The sequence below is a fragment of the Pectinophora gossypiella genome, chromosome 17 (assembly GCF_024362695.1).
Source record: "Pectinophora gossypiella chromosome 17, ilPecGoss1.1, whole genome shotgun sequence".
Lineage (NCBI taxonomy): Eukaryota > Metazoa > Arthropoda > Insecta > Lepidoptera > Gelechiidae > Pectinophora > Pectinophora gossypiella.
The window spans coordinates 13723126-13746180 of NC_065420.1; the positions used below are offsets into that span (position 1 = coordinate 13723126).

Here is a 23055-nt window from a genome sequence, read left to right on the forward strand (position 1 = left end):
TGTACTCGTAGTATAGAAACGTGTAACTTTGGGAAACCTTCTTATAAACAGTTATGGAGTCTCTCAATCGTGGATATAACTTGAAAAAAGTAGACAGTATCTGTATCATGTTATTTGGATGAAGCATTTGAGCGTGTTTAGGTATCTAAAAATTTCGCTCCATAAATAGACCTCTAGATTCGATCGACTAGGTACCTATCCTATTTTCGTTTACCGTAAAGAAACTAATGAGTATTTGTTATCGCTTTACCATAAACAAATTCCGAAAAAAAAACTTCATATTATTATTGTTGGACCATTTATTTATTTACCAAGGTAAATATTACCATACTTCACCCAAAAGCCAAGGCCACGTTGCTGGCAACGTCGTCAAAAATGTATATTAAAATGTCTTGGTTGCCAAAAGACCCGCCAAGTGACCTACCATACATTTCAATATGAACTTTTTGGCGACCGTCACTGGCGACGGAGCCATGGCGTCTCGGTGAGTTATAGTACTTATAGGCACTTTTTTTAATAATATTTACAAAATATTTAATACTTAAAAGAACATATTGAATACCAGGCATTCCAGGAATTTTATCATTTAGGTAATCCTCAATCTTACAACAAGCTTTTTTACATAAGGTACACTTAACATACCTTTGGTTTTGAAATTTTGGTTTCATACAAGACCATTAACTCGGCTCCACTGGGGCAATTCTTGTTTTGCGCGTCCTTGCCGCGGGGTAGGCGCCTCTTACTTCAGTAGGCCGGAATGAGGTGGTGGCTGAGGTCGGATAGGGGGTATAGTGTAAAACCCCTGCCCAGGGATACGGGTGGAAATCTCAACGATTGCATAGGCGGAGATGGGAGCCATCGGTATGGCAATGCAGGATGGAAGGGGGAAGGTATAGGGACTGTAATCTGAAACCTAACAGGGAACAGCAGTAACTGTCAGTTCAGAGGTGGAGGATAGGAGTCCTAGTACTGCTTTGAAATAGGCTGCGCCATACCACTCGCGTCAGATAGAGAACTGCGGAGCGGAAGGCAAGAGTGGAAGAAGCAAGAGAAGTGTGTCAAGATCGAAGCGAATGGAATTGTGTTTGCTTACCTCTGTGGGAAATAGGCGTGAGTTTACGTAGTATGTGAAATTTCCTTCGATAAACAAAACCGTAGAACACCAAAGTAACTGACGCTCTCAAAATATACCTACTTTAAACACTCAAAATTTATATGGGAACTTTGTGAACCTTGCAAAATACAACTTAGGAATTTTCTCCCCAAACTTGGAAACAACTTTTCCATCCATTTGAGCAACCAGGCCGCGTGCGTTAGAAATTCACCGAAAATTCGCCGAAAATGTGACGAAATAATGCGTTAACTATGTAAATGGTACTGTCTCGGGTTCCAATCCCGGTCGAGACTTAACGACAATAATCACTTTGTGATTGATCCCTAGTTTGGTTAAGACATTGCAGGATGATCGCCTGACGTGGTTGGTAGAATGCTTGCCTCTCACTTTGAGGTCACGGATTCGAAACCAGCACAGGCCTAAACCAATGACTGTCGATTTTGTTTTCGAATTCATGTTTGGATCATAAATGATTACGACTCGACGAATGATTACTATTTGACGTGCTCAGCGGTGAAGGAAAAAATCGTGAGGAAACCCACATTCCCGAGAAATGTATTTACGGAGGTGGTGACCTAACATGTATTGGGCTGGCTTTCCCTTCGCGGGTTGGAAGGTCAGTCAGGCAGTCGCTTCTGTATGAAACCGGACCTGTCAAATCTTCAGGTTAGGTAAGCAGACCCTGTGATGATGATGATTGCGATTGATGATTGGATGATCACCCGATTTTCCGGACGTAAGATGATACGTGATTCGAAGAGCATGTTAAGCAGTCGAACTCGGTTACTATGAATTTACTTAAATTAGTATTTAGTCTTTACATGAGCCATATTAGGAACTTTTAACGGCCCAAAACAGTAATTCTGACATTAGTGTCTAGACTTAGGTCTAGAGTTGACGGCATCGTGCTTTAACTTCCCAACTTTAACAACCCACACGAGCGAAGAAAAATTATCCACTTTAAAAATTCTTAATACTTATCAAAATTTGCCTTTTGATTTGTAAGGATGCCGGCCATAAGTTCTAAGCACAGATTAACAAGAAATAAATCAGAACACAACAACTAACAAGACAATGAAAAAAAAGTTTTTTTTTTATTTATTTTAGAATTTTCTGACGTTTTTAAAATCTGATTTTTATTTTGATTTATATTTCTTTCGATTTTAAGTATTTAGTTATGTGTCAGCAAAGCAATATAATTGTAAAACTTCATGGATCATTTCCAACGTTTTCAACCAACAAATTCGACCTCGTGACCACTACGAAATGCGAAGAAAACATTTGAAATATTGCACATTTTCTCTAATACTATTCGAGATTCATTCCCTGCAAAGTACTTGGATCCCGTTCAAACTGCTGACATGCGCATAAATCTATTCCAGTACTGGCTATTGTGTTTTTATTTCAACTATGTCCACTCTTGGAATAGACAGCAGGCCAAAGAACATACATAAAATATACATAGCGCACGCCCATTTCCTGTCGAGACAGGCAAAAAGTACGAAAACCCATTTATTTAGCCTATGATATCGTCACTGGAAAGGCAAAATTACGTAAGCGCCAAAAGGCCATTTCGAGAAAAAGCCGTTTAAAGTTTAATTTTTTCGTTTTTTTATCATAACTTTTTACCCAATTATCCAATTTAGATGATGTCAATGTAAGTTTACATTGTTTTTTAATTTTCTATGTCCAGCAATACATATCATAACAGTTGGATTGCTATTTTAGGATATAGTGGCGCTTACGTAAAAATGACTTCAGTTTACAGTAAAGCAAATTTACTTAACCGCCATCTGGTTAAAATATTATTTGGAAGCAAAATTACTTACAGCTCTTACGACAATGCATACGAAAACGACAATATTTCTTTAAATATAATAATACTGTAATGTTAGCGGAGTAAAAGTTACTGTAACGACTTTTACACATCTGCTTTCATTATGTCAAAATTGCCTAAAAAGTGATCGATTGATTATGTCAGTTCACCAAAGATTCTTTAAAGTAAGTTTTTGTAATATCTTACATGGGTAAAAAGACGTAAGAAACAAATAATTATTCTTAATACCTCCTTAAATTACTTATTACTTCAATTGATTTATAAAAATAGCTATTAAAATACTGAAGTGCCAGAAATAAAGTTTCATAAAATATAAATAATAGCGTACAACCCGTTATCTGTTTGTAAAAGTTTCTTTTTAACACTTTCAAAGACAGAACGTATACGGACGTTCCGATTCCAAGGTGTCATACTACCTATTATGAACCACCAATGACCCATGGCTTCTGTCCGTGAAAGGGTTCAACGGTTTTATTTAGCTAAACCCGTACGGTATATTTGTATCGAAATTAGATATTGCAATTTAAGTACCTTCCTGTTGTCAGATTGATCTGAAATTTGGTACGCACCTTTAATTCCGATGTCAATACAATATAATAAAATCAATAACATTATAAATCTAAGATGGCAGCCGGTACATAATGGGGGATTACATATTTTTCCAAACCCCCTCAATATGGGTATCAAATGAAATAGCTACACAAGTAGAATACTGTGATTATGTCAAAATTTAAAATCCAAGATGGACGATATTACAAAATGACTGAAAGAAGGATGTTGCCCTTAATTTTGTCATTGGCATCCACCGTCCATAATATGCAGGGCAGCACAGTGGATCGCTGGGTAATGATGCCGCCGACGAACTGGCAAGGAGAGGATCAGACACCAGGGTATATGGACCCGAACCAATCCTGCCGATACCTTTCAGTCAGTTACGCTCGTGGGTACGGGACCATACCCAGCAACTACACAACGACAGATGGGCACAGCTGCCCACATGCAGACAGTCGAAGGATATCATGTCTATGATATCCAATTCACTCGCCGACTGCTTCGCTTAAACCGCAATGACCTCCGAATAGTAGTGGGCAGTATAACGGGTCACTGCCCACTCAACAAGCACCTATTTAACTTAGGGATAACGGACAGCCCACTTTGCAGAGGCTGTCTGGACGCAGAAGAAACTGCCCCCCATGTAATCCTGGAATGCACGGGAGTGTCAGCATAACGGGTAAAAATCCTCAAAGGAATGGGGTCGCTCCGCGAAGCCTGTGAAATCCCCAGGAGGCTTCTGAGCTTCTAGAAGGAGATAGGTTGGCTTACGTAGTCAACAATTACACGCATAATGGGCCACCTTAGAGTCTAAATGCGGAAAACAGAGCCCACTAACATAACATAACATATGCAGGGCAGCACAGTCGACCATGCAGTAGTATATTTGGGCTCAAAATTGTTTGAATTAGGACAAGCATACGTGGCTCTAAGTCTAGTCAAGTCTCTGGAAGGGTCAAGTCTTTTTAATTCCTCAATAATTTCTAATTCCTCAATAATTCCCCTTATTGTTTTTCAGAGTATTTACCACGAAGTTTAATACACTTTTCCAGGTATTATTTAACATTTATTCCACTCCAAAGTAGAGGTGTTCAAAATGGCTGACTTGAAAGCGTTGGCCGCTTCTTCACCGCACTGGAACCTTTGACCGTGAAGAGTTTCTTTTTTAATTTTAGGAAATGTAAAGAAATCATTGGAGCTTAGGTCAGGACTGTATGGAGGATGGTCAAGAATTTCTACGTTTTCCTGCTTCAAATAATCGTTTGACGAGCGGTGTGTGAGCTTGCGTTGTCATGGTGCAGCATCCTGCACCCCTGCGCATCATCATGCGTCGCTTTGGGTTAGATTTTCGAAGTTCGGCGATGACTTGTGGTAAACAAATTTGTGGTATACCAATCCGCATTAACCGTCCCCGATCTTCAAGTGCAATTGTCGCAACATGACCGATTTTCTCCACGAAGGTAGCTTCGAGAGCGAACAACTTTAGTCGGCTTTGACTCGTTTTGGAAGACCCAAACTGTGGATTGTTGTTTGGAATCAGGATAATAGCATAAATCCAAGATTTGTCACCACTGATGATGTCGTACACGTGATTTGACTTTCCTCGGTTGAACCTCTGAAGAGTTTTCTTACACCATCTGACGCGGGCTACCTTATGATCGTCAGAAAATGCGGGATGCAACGGCAAACTAGTTTTCTCACACCAAGTGCCTCATGCAATATCGTTTAAATAGTTGTCCCTGAAATGCCTAATAACGCCTCTATTCTCGGTATGTCGTATGACGATTTTTGAGGATTAGTTGTCTCACAGCAACGATATTATCTTCAGTGAAGGCGGATGTCCACGCTCGAATTCTAAATACCAGCGTTCGATGGTTCGCAGATATGGCACTTAATCGTGGAATAGAGATTTTAAATGTTTGAAACACTGAAGTCGCGGTAGGCCTCTTCGAAAGTTATAGAATTTATTTCTTTGTAAGATTTATTTTCGGACGTGACCTGACAGATTCAAACCAACGCTGTGACTAAACAATTGCATTAATCCTAATGCTTTCAATTGTTTTGATATTCGAAATTCCAACAAATGTGAATTTTGAGTTCTCGATTCAAAATTGGCGCTAAATATGCAAACGACAGAACTTAAAATGTATAACAAAGTCGCTTTTTCTGTCCCTATATCCCTATGTACGCTTAAATCTTTAAAATTGCGCAACGGATTTTGATGCAATTTTCTTTAGTAGATAGAGTGATTCAAGAGGAAAGTTTATAGGTATGTATAATAACATCCAATAAATAGTGTAGAAATACTGTTATTTTTGAGGATTTTAATGTGATGTCATAAATAATTTCATTTTTCCTCAGCATTGCATCCGAGCGAAGCCGGGCGGGTCGCTAATAAATTATAAAATCAATTCTAAAATAGTTTTACTTTTAGACCTATTGTTAAAAAATAACTTCCTGGGAAACTTACTGCTAGCCCACAAACTTGCTTAATAACAGCATAAAAATGCGAAGGCAAATTTACGTACACGCCTTACTTATTCTAAATACTGTAAGTCAAAATTACTTATACGCCATTCACTGAATAAACATGCCAAGACATTTTTTTCTTATACGCCTTACTTATTTTAAAAGCTGTAAATAAAAATGACTTATACATAGTCTATTTTTTATTTTGAGTAGTCCAAAATTACTAATAAAATGATACTTTTCAAACTATAGAATGCCAAATTTACTTAAAGTTAATATGTAGTTATTATATAGGAACACAATATTACTTATACACCAGTCACGAAAAAAACACCAAAATCTTGTCGTTTAAGAAACTGGAATTGAAAAAAGTCAACTATTTTTAAATTTACGTAAGCGCCAAAAAAGTGCTCGTATCGCAATGCTACCCAGACAGATCGACGCAGCATGAAACGCTGATTCCGAATATATAAAAAACCCAAAATACCTATTTTGGCGCTTACGTAATTTTGCCTTTCCAGTGACGATATGCTTTTCTTGGTTCTTCCGTAGTCACTAATCGTTTTGTGCTCACCTTGTTAAGCTGCGTTTCCATTGACGCGGAGTTGTGCGGAGACGACCGGAGATGTGCAGGAATCGACCAATCACCGTTATTATTATTGTTGCGTATGGCAGACAAAATAAAATATCCTGCGTTGATCATATATCCAACTTAAGCTCCCATAACCAAGTCTCTGCCGCATCCGTCACACAGTGCAGCTCGGCTATACCACCTGGGAACCGGTGCAGAGGCACGGTAATACTATCATACAGTATTCCAACTCCATACAAACGGGCGAAACGCGAGTTATACCTACGTGCTCGGATCTCAGCATGCGCTCGGCATGCAACCAGTCGCGAATGTCGCACAGTGACGAACGGACGGTGTGTTGTATTTTAAAAGATAACCGCGCGATTTTTCATTAAACTTAAAGTTAAAATAAGTACTTCGCAATCTTTTTTAATTGTACCCAGCGATGATTTCGTGGAATGTATAGAAAAAATAGAAGATATATTCCGAACTTCATTTAAAACCCGACATATAAATTGTAAAGTAGCTGCAGGTATCTATAATCAAGTAAAAGATATTCCGTTGTCTCCTCCTTGTCCATGTTTCCCAAAACAATTTTTAATTAAGCTTTATATTCGAATGCGGATTTTTTATACTTTAAAATTTAATAATAAGGCATTTCGTACGTCTCAATCGAGGCGCAAATATTTTTCGGTCGCAAATTTATAAGAGAAACATATATTTTTTAAATTAAACCTAAGAATAAAAAAAACATGCATTTTTATTAAACACTTCCTATTCCAATTACAAAGTATTTTATTTGTTTAAATAAAAAATCATAATTTACAATCACAAAACTAGATAGAAACTCAAAGTAGATGTAATTAAAATTCTGTAGGTGGGCAACCCTATCGCATGTTTACGTACCGCGCGGGTGTAGGCATTTATTTCAAGGACACGGCCGAGTTACAATACTGTATGATAGTATTACCGTGGCAGAGGACACTCGTTCACTATGTGAGATATGGTTTGATCCGGGTGACCACATTCACAGTATGGCGACTCCTTTAAGCCCCATTTATGTAACCAATCACCGTGAGGGAGAATGCGACAGAGCGTCTTGGTTTTTCGCTCTCGAACGCTGTTATTGGTCAAATCCGCACATCTCCGCTCTTCTCCGCCCATCTCCTCGTCAGTGGAAACCCGGCCTTACGCGTGCCACAGGATTCTATATCAACAAAATATAAAAAAAGACGTCACGTGTGTATACCCGAAGGTTAGGTTAGAAGGGCAGCCAGAGGTGTGTAATATTACACGCACTCCAGGCCAGCTTTGTTTAAATCGTTTGTAATAGAGACGATCCTATTAATAACAATAGGACCGGGCACAACCACGTGATATCAATTGGCTACATTGACAGTTGTAATGAAAAAATATGAAATTATGTCGGATATGGTAGTTTATTATTCAACAATAATTATCGAATAGTATTTTTCATCATCAGCCCATTAACGTCCCCACTGCTTGGGCACGGGCCTTCCCTATGGATGGATAGGGAGATTGGGCCTTAAACCATCACGCGGGCCCAGTGCGGATTGATGGTTATTAACGACTGCTAATGCAGCCGGGACCAACGGCTTAACGTGCCTTCCGAAGCACGGAGGAGCTCGAGATGAAAACTTTTTTTTTGTGGTCACCCATCCTAGTATAATAGTATCTTTATTAAGATATATATTATTTTTATTTTTTTTCAAAATAAGAATGCGTTTTTTTCTGTGTATCACAGGACTCGAAACACGGGCGGCCATGATTGAGCTTCGCGCGACGTCACATTTCACAAAACAAACAAAAATTTTCTGTCAGGTTTCAACAAGTTTCAAGTTATACTGTTTGACAGTTTCTTTGTTTGTTGAAATGAGGCGTCACTGGGAAAAATGTCACCCGACCAACCGCTTTTGCCCGAAATTTGAAATAAATGAAGAAAAATATGTTTTTATTTTTAAATTAAAGAAAGCTTTTTCCAGAAAATAAAATATTTTACGAGGTATAAAATAAGCGACTGTATTTTTTTTTAATAATCCGATAACTGTCAAGAAGCCAATTATCTATGATCCAAATATGAATCTTCGAGGATTCAAGCGTCTTGCAGTATAATGTGACACTGTTTCTCACTCTAAAAAAAATCTAACTTATCACAAATTTTTAATCCATTCTGCCCACACGTCGTCACTATCGCTCGTCAATGACCTGACAGCTAAAGACAACTGCCGTTTTGCCAGTTTTGCGCATTTTGTCGAGTTTGCACATTTTGTCATTTTTGCTTATTTTTCCAACAGATAAGGTTCCCGCAACGGCGAGACTCTGGCATCTACGAATGTCAAGTTGGTACGACGCCACCTATCGGCCATCGAATGTACCTCTCTGTCGTCGGTAAGTCACTTTTCTTATTTATTACACGGTTTCTGGTGAGAACCTGTGATGTGCCGTTTCCCAGTATTGCGCAACACTTATGTAAAAAAAGCTTTGTTAAGTAGCCTTTAGTAACATTACCAGAGCGCGGGGATTTAAACGCGGTAAGAACCCGTTATTATGTGTTTTAATTACCAGAGAGAACAACTTGAAAAAGAAGAGCTGCCAATCTTCTCTTGAAGAATCCTGGTGACAACCCTATGTGCTCATAAATGTACGTATTTCGTACCTCCGTGGTCCAGTGGTTGAGCGTTGGGCTCACGATCCGGAAGTCCCAGTTTCGAATCCCGGTGGGAACAAATCACAAAAATCACTTTGTGGTCCCTAGTTTGGTAAGGACATTACAGGCTGATCACCTGATTGTCCAAAAAGTAAGATGATCCGTGCTTCAGAAGGCACGTTAAGCTGTTGGTCCCGGTTACTACTTACCTACTGATGTAAGTAAGTACTCGTTACATGAGCCATGTCAGGGGCCTTTGGCGGCTCAATAATAATTCTGACACTAGGGTTGATGAGGTTGGTAATTCACCTCACAACCCACACGATAAAAAGATGGACTGTCTCGGGAGCGAAGATAGCTAAGTTCGCTCCAATTTTTAAATTTTACGTGAAAAAATATCTCAATGAAACGAAGCGAAAAGTGTAAAAATTATAGTCAAAGGAATTTGTTAGAAAAATATAATAAACAAGACTTCAAAAGACTATATTTAATTCAATTACTGAAATTGTTCATAGGACCGTGAATATTAATTTTCACGGCGTTGTTGTATAATATGAAGTCTTTATAAGACGAATGAACGTATAGACTTTATGATAGAATATTACTTTTCACAAACTTATTAAAGGATTTTAAGGAAAATGTTTCACGTACATTAACTACTGTATTTTGTGTCTACTGTGCTCAATAAAGTATTTTATCTATCTATCTATCTAACTATTTAATCTTTGAGTACAATCATCTCCCTAGCATTATCCCGTTTATTACAGGGTCCGCTTACCTAACCTGAAGATTTGACAGGTCCGGTTTTTTACAGAAGCGACTGCCTGTCTGACCTTCCAACACGCGACGGTAAAACCAGCTCAATACAAGTTAGGTCACATACCTCCGAAAATGCATTTCTCGGAAATGTGGAGTTTCTCACTATGTTTTCCTTCACCGCTGAGCACGTGATAATCATTTATGATCGAAACATGAATTCGACAGTCATTGCTTTTGGCCTGTGCTGGATTCGAACCTGCGACCTCAAAGTGAGAGCAAGCGTTCTACCAACTTGGCTAGCACGGCTCTCGGGTTTGAGTACAGTATCAGTCTCACAAAGTGATTTCCACAATGTTCCCATTGGAAATCAAACTCGGACCTCCAGATCGTGAGCTCTAACCGCTAGACCACAGAGACTGTGTGTTGTGTGTTGAATTATTCTGGGAGAAAAAAATAAAAAGAACTGTTTGAGCCGTTGAACTGTTTAATTGAGTACACAATTCCCACATAAATATGTATGTTCTTCTAGTCCTAATAACCCATAATTTTGTGCAAGCAGAGCCGCTGACGACGATTCTGGGCGGTCCGGAGCTGTTTATCAACACTGGCAGTACCATCAACCTCACGTGTGTGGTGCAGCACTCGCCCGAGCCACCACCAGCCATCCGCTGGACTCATAATGACGAGGTTTGTACTAAAACTGTTTATCTTTATTAAAAGCGAAAGGTCACTGACCGACCCACTCACTCATCACTAAATTTTAGAAACTACTCGTACGAGTTCTAGGTGTCTCAAATTTCCCTCTCAGGGCCAAGGGGTAAAAAGGTGCTGTTCAGTTTGTATAACACTTCCTGTAGTTTAAGTAATAGGGTTTCACGTCAACAAAATCGTGGGTATACCTTCTTTTTTCATAGTTTTTTGAGCGTGATTTTGTCGTAGTCGAGTTTTAGGTTGGTATTAATAAACGAATCTCAGCTGAGACTGCTCTCAAGATCATGCTCAAGTCTCTGTTTTTATATGACAACTGTCACATTGACATGATCTTGAGGGCAGTCTCGAAGCTGAGATTAATTTATTAATACCACCTTTAGTTTTAAAACTGTTTTTTTTTAAATATGGGTTTTATGAAGCTTAAAGCACAATAACAATAAAATATTAGTCAAATAAATGTAATGACTTTCTGGATGGCACCAGCAGCAAGGATGGTAGTAGTTGGGGACTGCTAGCCGATCATTAAACCACTGTCATCAAGAACACTTCAATACAAATTTGTACATTTTTCGCGCCACCGCGCCGCTTCCCATGCCAACGCTCCACTGTGCTACAGCGCTACTCCGCGCCGCTTCCCGTGCCACCGCGCCACTGCGCTACAGCGCTACTCCGCGCACAACCGCGCCGCTTCACGCGCCACCGCGCCGCTTCCCGTGCCACCGCGCCACTGCGCTACAGCGCTACTCCGCGCACAACCGCGCCGCTTCACGCGCCACCGCGCCGCTTCCCGTGCCACCGCGCCACTGCGCTACAGCGCTACTCCGCGCCGCTTCCCGTACCACCGCGCCACTGTGCTACAGCGCTACAGCGCTACTCCGCGCCGCTTCACGCGCCACCGCGCCGCTTCCCGTGTCACCGCGCCACTGCGCTACAGCGCTACTCCGCGCACAACCGCGCCGCTTCACGCGCCACCGCGCCGCTTCCCGTGCCACCGCGCCACTGCACTACAGCGCTACTCCGCGCACAACCGCGCCGTTTCACGCGCCACCGCGCCGCTTCCCGTGCCACCGCGCCACTGCGCTACAGCGCTACTCCGCGCCGCTTCCCGTGCCACCGCGCCACTGTGCTACAGCGCTACAGCGCTACTCCGCGCCGCTTCACGCGCCACCGCGCCGCTTCCCGTGCCACCGCGCCACTGCGCTACAGCGCTACTCCGCGCACAACCGCGCCGCTTCACGCGCCACCGCGCCGCTTCCCGTGCCACCGCGCCACTGCGCTACAGCGCTACTCCGCGCACAACCGCGCCGCTTCACGCGCCACCGCGCCGCTTCCCGTGCCACCGCGCCACTGCGCTACAGCGCTACTCCGCGCACAACCGCGCCACTTCACGCGCCACCGCGCCGCTTCCCGTGCCACCGCGCCACTGCGCTACAGCGCTACTCCGCGCACAACCGCGCCGCTTCACGCGCCACCGCGCCGCTTCCCGTGCCACCGCGCCACTGCGCTACAGCGCTACTCCGCGCACAACCGCGCCGCTTCTCGCGCCACCGCGCCGCTTCCCGTGCCAACGCGCCACTGCGCTACAGCGCTACTCCGCGCCGCTTCCCGTGCCACCGCGCCACTGTGCTACAGCGCTACAGCGCTACTCCGCGCCGCTTCACGCGCCACCGCGCCGCTTCCCGTGCCACCGCGCCACTGCGCTACAGCGCTACTCCGCGCACAACCGCGCCGCTTCACGCGCCACCGCGCCGCTTCCCGTGCCACCGCGCCACTGCGCTACAGCGCTACTCCGCGCCGCTTCCCGTGCCACCGCGCCACTGTGCTACAGCGCTACAGCGCTACTCCGCGCCGCTTCACGCGCCACCGCGCCGCTTCCCGTGCCACCGCGCCACTGCGCTACAGCGCTACTCCGCGCACAACCGCGCCGCTTCACGCGCCACCGCGCTTTTTCCCGCACCACCACACCACTTCTAGCGCTACTGCGCCACTTCCCGCACCACAGTGCTGCACCGCTGACGCTTCACTTTCCAACCTTCTGAACGATCTCATACATGGCTATGCCGGCTATGCCATAATATGACTAATGAACGCTAATTAATGGCTAAGACGTGGTAGTTATTTAAAAATATTTTAGCACCTTAAAAGAGCACCTTAGAAGATGACGCTTAAGAAAATAAAAAAATCTAAACTGAAGCAATTTTTTTAAGACTATTTATATCAGGCTAAATAAAAAAGGCATGAGTTTTAATAACAGACTTGAAAAAGCTCATTACTGAAACAACTTCCACGAAATCTAAAATAGGGAAAAAGAACAAATAAAATAAAATAAATCCGCCTATTCCTGAATTTCTGATGTGATAGCGCGACAGCGAAATATTGAAAATCTAAATATTATGTTAACTGTAAACAACACGTGAATAATCACGTCAGAAAAAGACCTGGGAAACGAAAAAAGGGCTGTTCACAAAGTGGCAAATCGCCAACTTTCCGTTTACCTATTTCGCTGGAACTACAAACAGCAATTGGCAACCGACAAACATGGAAACTAATATAGAAGTTTGCAAAAAGACGTTTAACATTCAGCGGTACAGGAAACCACCCAACGGAGTATAAATACGTACAAAGGGGCACGGAGAAGTGTATAGTATACACACCGGTTACTTGCCAGCTATGTTTAAGTCCCATGTAATAGGAGGCGAGCCTATTCACATTCACCGATTGAGAAGCAAGCGGTGTACCAACGGCTTAACGTGTCTTCCGAAGCACGGATCATCTTACTTTTTGGGCAACCAGGGGCCTGTTTAATAAAACTTACAATTGTAAATTACAGTGACAATTTGATGTACATTGCGGAGTGTGTGATCACGAATATTTTGCAGTTTCATATTACCTACGAAATGAACACCAAATTGTCGTCGTAATTTACAATTGTAAGTTTTATGAAACAGGCCCCTGGTCTTCTTCTTATCGTGTGGGTTGTTAGGTGGAATACCAACCTCATCAAACCTGGTGTCAGGGATATTACTGAGCCGCTAAAGATCCCTGACGTGGCTCAACGACTACATTCTTACATCAGTAAGTAGTAACCGGACCAACGGCTTAAAGTGCCTTCCGAAGCACGGATCTTTTTACTTTTTGGACAATCAGGTGACCAGCCTGTAATGTCCTCATAAAACTAGGGATCACAAAGTGATTTCTATGATTTGTCCCCACCGGGATTCGAACCCGGGATTTCCGGATCGTGAGCACAACGCTCAACCACTGAACCACAGAGGCCGTCGACCCGTTCGATGTATGAAACAGATACTTGAACAGAATTCGGTTTCCGGAATATCAGTTACATACGAAAGGAACTTCAACAGAGATGTTTCAATGATTTTGACGTGCATTTCTTGTTTCATTCTGAAAATTTCTGTGCACGGATTTCTAATGCTTATATACAATCCTTATACGTCTTATTATAGACGGTGATACGGCCCACCACCTATCATGTTAGTCTAACAGAAGGCTCGGTGAAGCGTGGGTACTTAATTCATATTGCGATGGATGTTCTTCTTATCGTGTGGGTTGTGAGGTGGATTACCAACCCCATCAACCCTGGACCCAACCCTTCATGTACAATCAAAGAGCAAAAGGTCAGTCACTGAGCTGGCGAGTTATTTGTAAGAAGTGGTGATAAGAAACATTAGTCGTCATAATTATAAAATTGATGTTTTTGTAGGTGTATATTACAGAAACGACACGTACTCAGAAGGCACACACGCAGCGCACACGCTCTCTCTCTCTCTCTCTCTCTCTCTCTCTCTCTCTCTCTCTCTCTCTCTCTCTCTCTCTCTCACACACACACACACACACACACACACACACACACACATACACCCCTGCTCATATTTTATACTCTTGTTGTAGCTTTATCCTACAACACTTATATTAGTTTGAAAAATTATAATGTGGTTAATTATAATAGGTTTCACAAAAATTGTACTCCCTTAATTATACATATAATAATGAACTGTTGTTAACCCGAATATGATAATGATAGATATGATTATGAAAAATAAAAAATACTTAATAAAATATTGAACCTTTTACTACACCAATTGGGATATACGTGAGGTTATGATAGGTATGTTAAACGTCCCACTATATGCATTTGTTAGATAACCGTGTCCCAGCTCAAGCATCCGTTGCTCGAATAATGAGCGTTGGGCTCACGATCCTAAGGTCCCGGGTTCGAGCCCGGTGGGGACATGTCACAAAAATCGCTTTGTGATCCCTAGTTTGGTTAGGACATTGCAAGTTGATCACTAATTTATACATTGTTTTAAGTTTACGCGGTTATTATCATAATTAAAGCACATAATAACGGGTTCTTACCGCGTTTAAATAGGAAAACGCAAGAACCCGCGGTAAGAACCCGTTATAATGTGGTTTAATTATGATCACTAATTTGTTCGAAATTGACACACTGTGATGGGCAGGGCACGTTAAGCAGTCGATTCTGTTTTTGTCGGCTACCTACTTTTTACTTAAATAAGTATGGAGTCGTTACATGAGCAATGTCTGAAGCTCATATTAAATGTGTTCCTCTAGTTATTAAATAACTGGCATTTTATACGTTCATTGATTTAAAAGGTGTTTTGCTGTTGCAGTTTCTTGTCATTTCTTCTCCTCAGCCATAACACCTTGCGAAATGACGTAAATTCAGAAATGTTACATTGACTTTCAACAAGTTTATCCATGATAATTACTTCTTGAACCCTGATTTCATTAATCCTGATACCAGGGCCCTGTTTAATAAAACTTACAATTGTAAAATACAACGACAATTTGATGTTCATTGCGTAGCTAATATGAAACTGCAAAATATTCGTGATCACACACTCCGCAATGTACATCAAATTGTCATTGTAATTTACAATTGTAAGTTTTATTAAACAGGCCCCAGGTGAAAGAAGATCTTACTCGCATTGTCATTACTAACCACAGAGGTTCTTGTCAAACACAAAAGTGGCACAACATTTAGCGTAGTATTGTTAAACCACTCACTGAAGTGGCACCGTTTCAACCCAGATATGCACGAAAAATCTTTTTCATTTCAAGTAGAATATTGCGAGCAGAATTTACATCCGAACGAAAAACTGCAGGTTTTTGATCAAGCTGTTAGCTTTATGAAATTCAGCTGTATCGGTTGAATACTCTCGGATTGTTTGATAAGAATCCTTTCTGATTGGCGTGGTACTTTGCCTGTTCACATTTTGGTATTCAATGGCGCTGCTACATGGTACATTCTGTTATAAAATATTGGGAAATGTCTTTCGTGGGAAACTTACTAATATTATAAATGTGAAAGTGTATGTGTGTGTCTATTTGTTTGTCTGTCTTTCACGGCGAAACGGAGCGACGAATTGAAGTGTTTTTTTTTTTAAGTTGAGTTGGATGATGGAGGGTGACATAAACTGCTTTTTATCTCTTTCTAACCCCCCACTTCCCTAAAATGTATGGAGCATTTCGCAATTTACAAGTAGAAGGCTAAACATTGATATGCGGATATTTATTAAAAATCGTGTGATATATATTTTTTTAAATCTGCCCCCAAACGCTTCAAAAAGGGGTTAAAATTTTATATGAGACTTTTATATATGGCAGTTTTCAAGATAAGAAGCTAAAAATTTTAATATTAGAGAAGTGGAACCATGTTACCCCGAATTTAACGCGAACAAAGACTAATGTTATGTAAATGCTTAAATCTGATAGAGCATTTGGAAATCCTGTTCTTAAGTTGGATTTAGAATTCGAACATAAATACATAATATAAGCTCACGAGTATTGGGGCAGTCAGAGGTACATCCATCGCAAGATGAACTAAGCACTCACGCTTTTCGCTTTCTGTTACACCAACGTGATAGGTGCCGTATCGCCTTTCGAGATGGTGCTATAAATCGATAGAAATAAATACAGACATTTTGGTACTTGTGTCTAAAAATAAATTTGTGTCAAAAAAAAGGTTTATTATATATAATTAGGTTTACTTCTTTCATCTTTTTCTCTGAGTGCCCGTTGATAAATAAGTCCTCGTTATGAGATCTATTTCCAACCTACAAGTCACTTTATTGAATGTAGCCTCACATCACACTCCATACAAAAATTAAATTCTTACCGTGTGCCGCTAATGTATAAGCGCGAGCGAGATGAATTCCGAGTAGTCTCCCTTACTCCTTAGCAACATACGGCCGTTCAAAGACTAAAGTCCCAGAGGGGTGAAGTTGGCGCCCGATACGAATTGGCGCGGGGCGAATAGTTACCGTTCCATTCGTAACAATTATTCTTCACAAGCTCACAATACAACCCCCTAATAAATTATTGGCCTATGTATTTTTTTTTTGACGTGACTTATTGTAGATTTGCCGCAGATGGTATTAACTACTTGGCCGGACAAATCGGGACCGCTGAAGGCTCTCACCCGGTACAACGTTTAAGACAACAGGCCTGAGGGTGCCCAGTTGGGCGCGAACCTCGGCTCAGGGCGTCGTCTGAGAGGAAAAATATTTGAAAGAATTAATCGACCCTAGTGGGTCGATAGCGATAAGCGCTGATTGAGGGAAATCGTCGACAACGCCATCTATGTGTAACCTACCTTACCAATAAGTGCAAGAAATTGTCCTTTAAAAGCTTTATTGCTTTGTCAAAACTAAAATAGAACATTTTTTTGAACAACAAAACAGTTTCTTTGCCAAATTTGCAAATGCGACAAGTAAAACCCGTTATGGGCTGTTGAGTTTACTCAAAACTCGAATATAGCGATAAGCGCTGATTGAGGGAAATCGTCGACAACGCCATCTATGTGTAACCTACCTTACCAATAAGTGCAAGAAATTGTCCTTTAAAAGCTTTATTGCTTTGTCAAAACTAAAATAGAACATTTTTTTGAACAACAAAACAGTTTCTTTGCCAAATTTGCAAATGCGACAAGTAAAACCCGTTATGGGCTGTTGAGTTTACTCAAAACTCGAATATAATAGATGGTTAACCGTTAACAATACGCTGAAGACTTTATTTACACTAAGCGCAATTAGGCTTCAGTTACATTGAATAAGCAGAAGCGAGCGCGGTTTTTGACAGCTTTTTTTTTTAATATAATAGGCTTGCGTTTGACCACAATCTTACCTAATGGTAAGTGACGATGTATGTGGATCAGGCTTACCTAGCAAATGCCTATTCACGCTAGCCTTGAAGACTCCAAGATCATAACGAGTTGGAAAAACAGACGACGGCAGACAGTTCCAGGCCTATGCAGTTTGTTTTTGGATGTTTTTGGCCCGTACTATTGGTAGTACCGAACCGCGCGGCGAGGTGGTGTTCGTCTGTTAGACATCACCAGATTACATACAAGGGACTGCAATCTTGCAAACCGCTTCACCGCGTCGGTACCGGTGCTGTCATCAGCACGATCATCAATTTAAGAGCCACGCTCTTGTCGGTGTAGCATTTTCCTTTCCAGTCTATCAAAGGCTAATTCCTTGACTTCCCTATAAGACACGACGTTAACCTTTTCTTTAGTCTGTTCCATGTAAGCTCTTTTTGGTCCACCAGTGATGTGCTGTTTTGAATGTACCCGTTATAAAACTCCTTAATATTAAGGGCTGCTTTTCTTTTCCAAATTGTTCATTCTTATGCTCTAGTCTTATCTGTCTAAAGGTAATACAGCTCTTTTTACATAACTTTTGCACTTCGTCGTCACATAATCGTCACCAGAAACATTTCCGAGAAATTACAGGTACCCAGTTGTGAGAGAAACGCTTTGACTCCCGGAGGTTGGGGGTTCGCACCTTAAATCAGGTTCTTTGCTTACTACTAATCCGAAAGAATAAGCCATAAATGGTGTCAAAGCATGTGTGTTTTTTATGTGTGTGACGAATCTATGAAGTATATTTGTACCTACCTTTGTGTCACCATGCTTCGCGGTGAAGAAAATATCGTAAGTAACCATGTTATGTTATGTAACTGGGCTAGGAAATCAGATAGCAATCATTTATATGAAAATCTGTAGGCAATCAATTCAAGCGAATGATATTGGATAGACGCTTAAACGATGATATTTTCATTTAACAAATATTAGGTATTGGCTGGGTAAGCATGTCCCACCTAAGTCAACATCGTCACTTAGCAACAGGTGGCATTGTGGTCAAACGCGAACATATTGAATATCTTTACCCGCTCCCGCTTCCGCTCTTAATAAGTGTGCAATCACAGTTGCTGAAATTTTGGCGACTCTCGCAAGAAGTTTTCCCAGTTTATTTACAAGGAGAAGTCGCAGTCAATTTGAATCGATGCCAGAATGAGCTGTGACGACCTAGCGGGTTTCGCCATTTGCCAGAAAATAAAGCAGCGCCCCCTTTATCTAATGACCTAGTTTTAAACTTACTCGGATTGCCTCCAGTCTCTCATTGACAGATGTTGTAAATAATCGCTAGATTGTATTGTTTTGTTTAGAAGCTATTCTTACCTATTGTTTCTCTTGGAGATGGAAAGGAAGGAAACCTCAGTACCTTTCTTATCAGTCTTTTATAGCAGAATCCGTCATATTCATGTTCGGAGAAGAATCCCGGCTAAAGCTCTAAACCACTGAATTGCACTTTATGAGATTCAGTTCATGTTTAGATGTATATAAGGGGACGTATATAAGATGTTTATGTTATGTAGTGTACGATCTAAACCCACTATATACTTTTATTGAGAATAGCTAAAATCTATTTTAGAACAAATAATTATAAGCTTATTTAGGTAATTAATATTCCACGTAGTTTAATAATATAACGGGTAATTCACGCTTATATTCCTCCTCTGAAGTCTAAGCAAAATCCAATAATGAAATTAGATTAAAAGCTCACACAAGCAGACACTCAGAATACTCCTGGAAACCTTTCAAAAGTATCACCCATATTAAAATATATATATTATTTTTTTTTTATATTTGTATTATTATTTTTTTGTTTTATTTTTTATTTTTTTTTGGATGTTTACTCGACGATCCCGCCGCAGCTGAGCATTTTGCTATTTTAAGTTGACATTTACGTCCTCGATTTGAGTACTTTACTCACTGGAATCGAGCATATCATATTGCCAACAAAACAATACGAAAATAATGACGTCATGCCTCCACTTTCCAGCCATAGAAGCAGCCAATCAGCTCACGACACCAAACAGTTCAAAACCCCGACACCGACCCCGTCGGCGTGGTCGACGATTTCCCTCATTCACAACTTATCGCTATCGACCCACTAGAGTCGATTAATACTCAAATATTCTTCCTCTCAGACGACGCCCTGAGCCGAGGTTCGTGCCCAACTGGGCACCATCAGGCCTGTTGTCTTAAATTTTGTACCGGGTGAGAACCCTCAGCGCTCCCCATTTGTCCGGCCAAGTAGTTAATGCCATCTGCGGCAAATCTACAATAAGGCCGGGTTTCCACTGACGCGGAGATGGGCGGAGAAGAGCGGAGATGTGCAGATTTGACCAATCACAGCGTTCGAGAGAGCGAAAAACGAAGACGCTCTGTCACTCTCTCCCTCACGGTGATTGGTCGATTCCTGCACATCTCCGCTCATCTCCGCATAGCTCCGCGTCAATGGAAACGCAGTCTAAGTCACGTCAAAAAAAAATGCCTCCACTACTGGAGTAAATTCGACATAAGGCTGAGGTACCGATTTTGAGCTGATTTCGAGGTCTTCCTTAAGGTCACCTCAACTGAGGACGGAGTCTAGAAAGGTTCGAGTCTTATTCTTCTTCTATCGTATAGGTTGTGAGGTGGTTGGTGGTTGTAAGGTTCGATTTAACATCTCAGAATACGGGTGTAAGTGTATGACATACATTTTGGCATACATTTTTCATTATTGGATTAATAATCCACCAAATATACGCGAAGTTGCGTAAGGAAGCATGTGTATAAGAACAAATAAAATCCCTTCACTTATCTAGCCTTGTTCAGCGCTACTCCTATGGAAATTAGCGTATCGAGGTTTTTGTACGTACTAAACGAGTTCAATGTGTGTGAATCAGCATCAGAATCATTTATTCAACGCAATTATATGGATAAACTTGTTGAAGGTCAATTTAACATTTTAGAATCTACGTCAATTCGCAAGGTGTTATAACTGAGAAGAAGAAATGACAAGAAACTGCAACAGCAACACATCTTTTAAATCAATGTAGGTATACATTATAAGTTACTTAATAACTAGGGGAAAACATTTAATACCAGGCATTTTTATCATTTTGGTAATCATTAATCTGATAATAAGCTTTTTTACATAAAGTAAGCTTCATGTGAGCTTTAAATGTATTTTCTGACAAATTCAAAAAATATCTGGTAAAAACGTATATTTAAATATACGTATATTGTAAAAACGTATATATGACCCCAAAAAAGATGAATTTAATTTACTTAATCTAGAATTTTGAATAGCGATTTTATTTTTATTCCTTTTATTGTTTCACAGTTTCTTGGAAGGAGAGATACAATTTTACGTACATACTTACATAATTTTCTCATAAATATATTGACTTACGACGATCAGATAAATAGCGCGAACTGATAATGAATGTTTAGCGTGAGGAGTAGGTGTACTCGCTAATATAGTGCGACGTTGACGGCGGGTTGAAATAAAATTCCGTTATAACGATCACACACTAAAAGTTTATTGCACACGATACAAGACACGGCACAATAGGCAAAAGCACAGAAGGAAAGTAAGAGAACAACTAGAAGAGTTAAGCACAGAAATATAGACAAACATAAAGTGTTACGAGCGTGAGAGGATAATCATATCTATGTAGTAATTTATAATGCATTTACGCAGATGTGGCTAATTATTTACATACTTACTTGAATTTTAACTCCAATACTAAACGTCAACAACAATGTGTCACACTATTGTCCACAACGAATTTAGAACGAATGACAAATATCGATTTGTCGTAGTTTACTGGTAATTCACATTTCAGTTTTAAATTACTTGTATAATCTCTTAGTTCATCATAACTAATCATTAAATTAAATTGACGTAATTTACTTATTTTGTTCGTTTAGATTAGCTTTATTGGGAAGTAGTATGACTTGCAAATAGAACAACATTTATTTAGGCAAAGTAATAACTATAATTGATTATGAAATTATTAATTATTGTTATAATTATGATACGTATTTTTAGATAGTTTTTAGTGAAAAACATTTTGTTTCAAGTTCTTAAATATTACCGATATTGTACAACCGTTCTGATTGGTCTAGAGTGATGTGTCATATTCTAGTGGAAGGGCCACAAAGTCTATAAAAGGGCTGCAATCTGGCAATCGAGACTGATTTTACGTTGAAAAGCCGACACGACTGGATCCTCCTGCTACGTAAGTTAAGTAACATTTGTATATTATTATCTTTTACCTAGTGTGTCTATGTTATTTAAATGCTACTTGTGAGAATTATTATGTGGTAAGGCTGAGCCAATATTCTTGTTTCATTAATATAATATTATATATATGTTCCTATTTTTATTGTTTTATTCCCAAGTCCTGGAGTTTCATTTTGACAATACTCGTACCATCTATCTAGGAAAACCTACAAATACAAATATTGACTAATAAGCTTATTTATGAGAATATAGCTTCTTAAATATTAAGATATACATTTTATTATATTATATATTACCAAGTATTTTCTGACAAGCGTGAGCGCGAGTGTTCTACGTAGCATACAAAGCGTCATGCACATTCGACAGCGGTGTAGCATAGACTGGTTCGCAGCGGCGCGGCCGGCGCGCGCGCGCCGCGCTTCAAGTGGAAGGAGGCGGTACGCGGCGCGCGGGCGGCGCGCAACCTGCCTAACTAGTTTAGCGCGCGGCGCGTAAATATCTAATAACAAAACTCGGTACGCTTGTCCGTTTGTAAACTGATTTTGTACATATCTAAATTATTATTTTAACATTTAATTTACTTTTTACTATAATAGTTTAATTATATAAAACTATATATAACCTTTATTATTGCTATTTATACACTGTATAATATACGTATATATGTATATGTTTGTTTTATCAATTCTAATTTATTAATCTATATCAACAAATATAAAATGTAATGCACATATTGAATAAGTGGAATTCCAGTTATTCCAGACAAAGGTCAATTTTGGAATTCCATATTTTTCATGTGGGATCGTTAAATCGCCACAAATGGTGATGCGAACGAATGATGTGCGTCTGAAAAGAACTCGCAAAAGGACAGTTCCACAGTGTCGCTACTCATCCCCACACCGCTCAACTGCCTCGTTCATATTTGGAGGAAAAGCTTCCATCCTTTCACAACTTTCGGTACACATCATC

At 40.4% G+C, this 23055-nt stretch overlaps 1 protein-coding gene across 3 annotated transcripts in view; it reads left to right on the plus strand.

Annotated features, from left to right (window-relative positions):
- Positions 1-23055, plus strand: part of LOC126374204 (zwei Ig domain protein zig-8-like) — a 258248-nt gene that overhangs the window by 232287 nt on the left and 2906 nt on the right. For all 3 annotated transcript variants that reach the window (XM_050020712.1, XM_050020709.1, XM_050020710.1), the window contains 2 exons: positions 8859-8952; positions 10530-10657. In XM_050020712.1, the coding sequence (XP_049876669.1) occupies positions 8859-8952; positions 10530-10657 (222 nt within the window). The remainder of the gene's footprint in view (positions 1-8858; positions 8953-10529; positions 10658-23055) is intronic.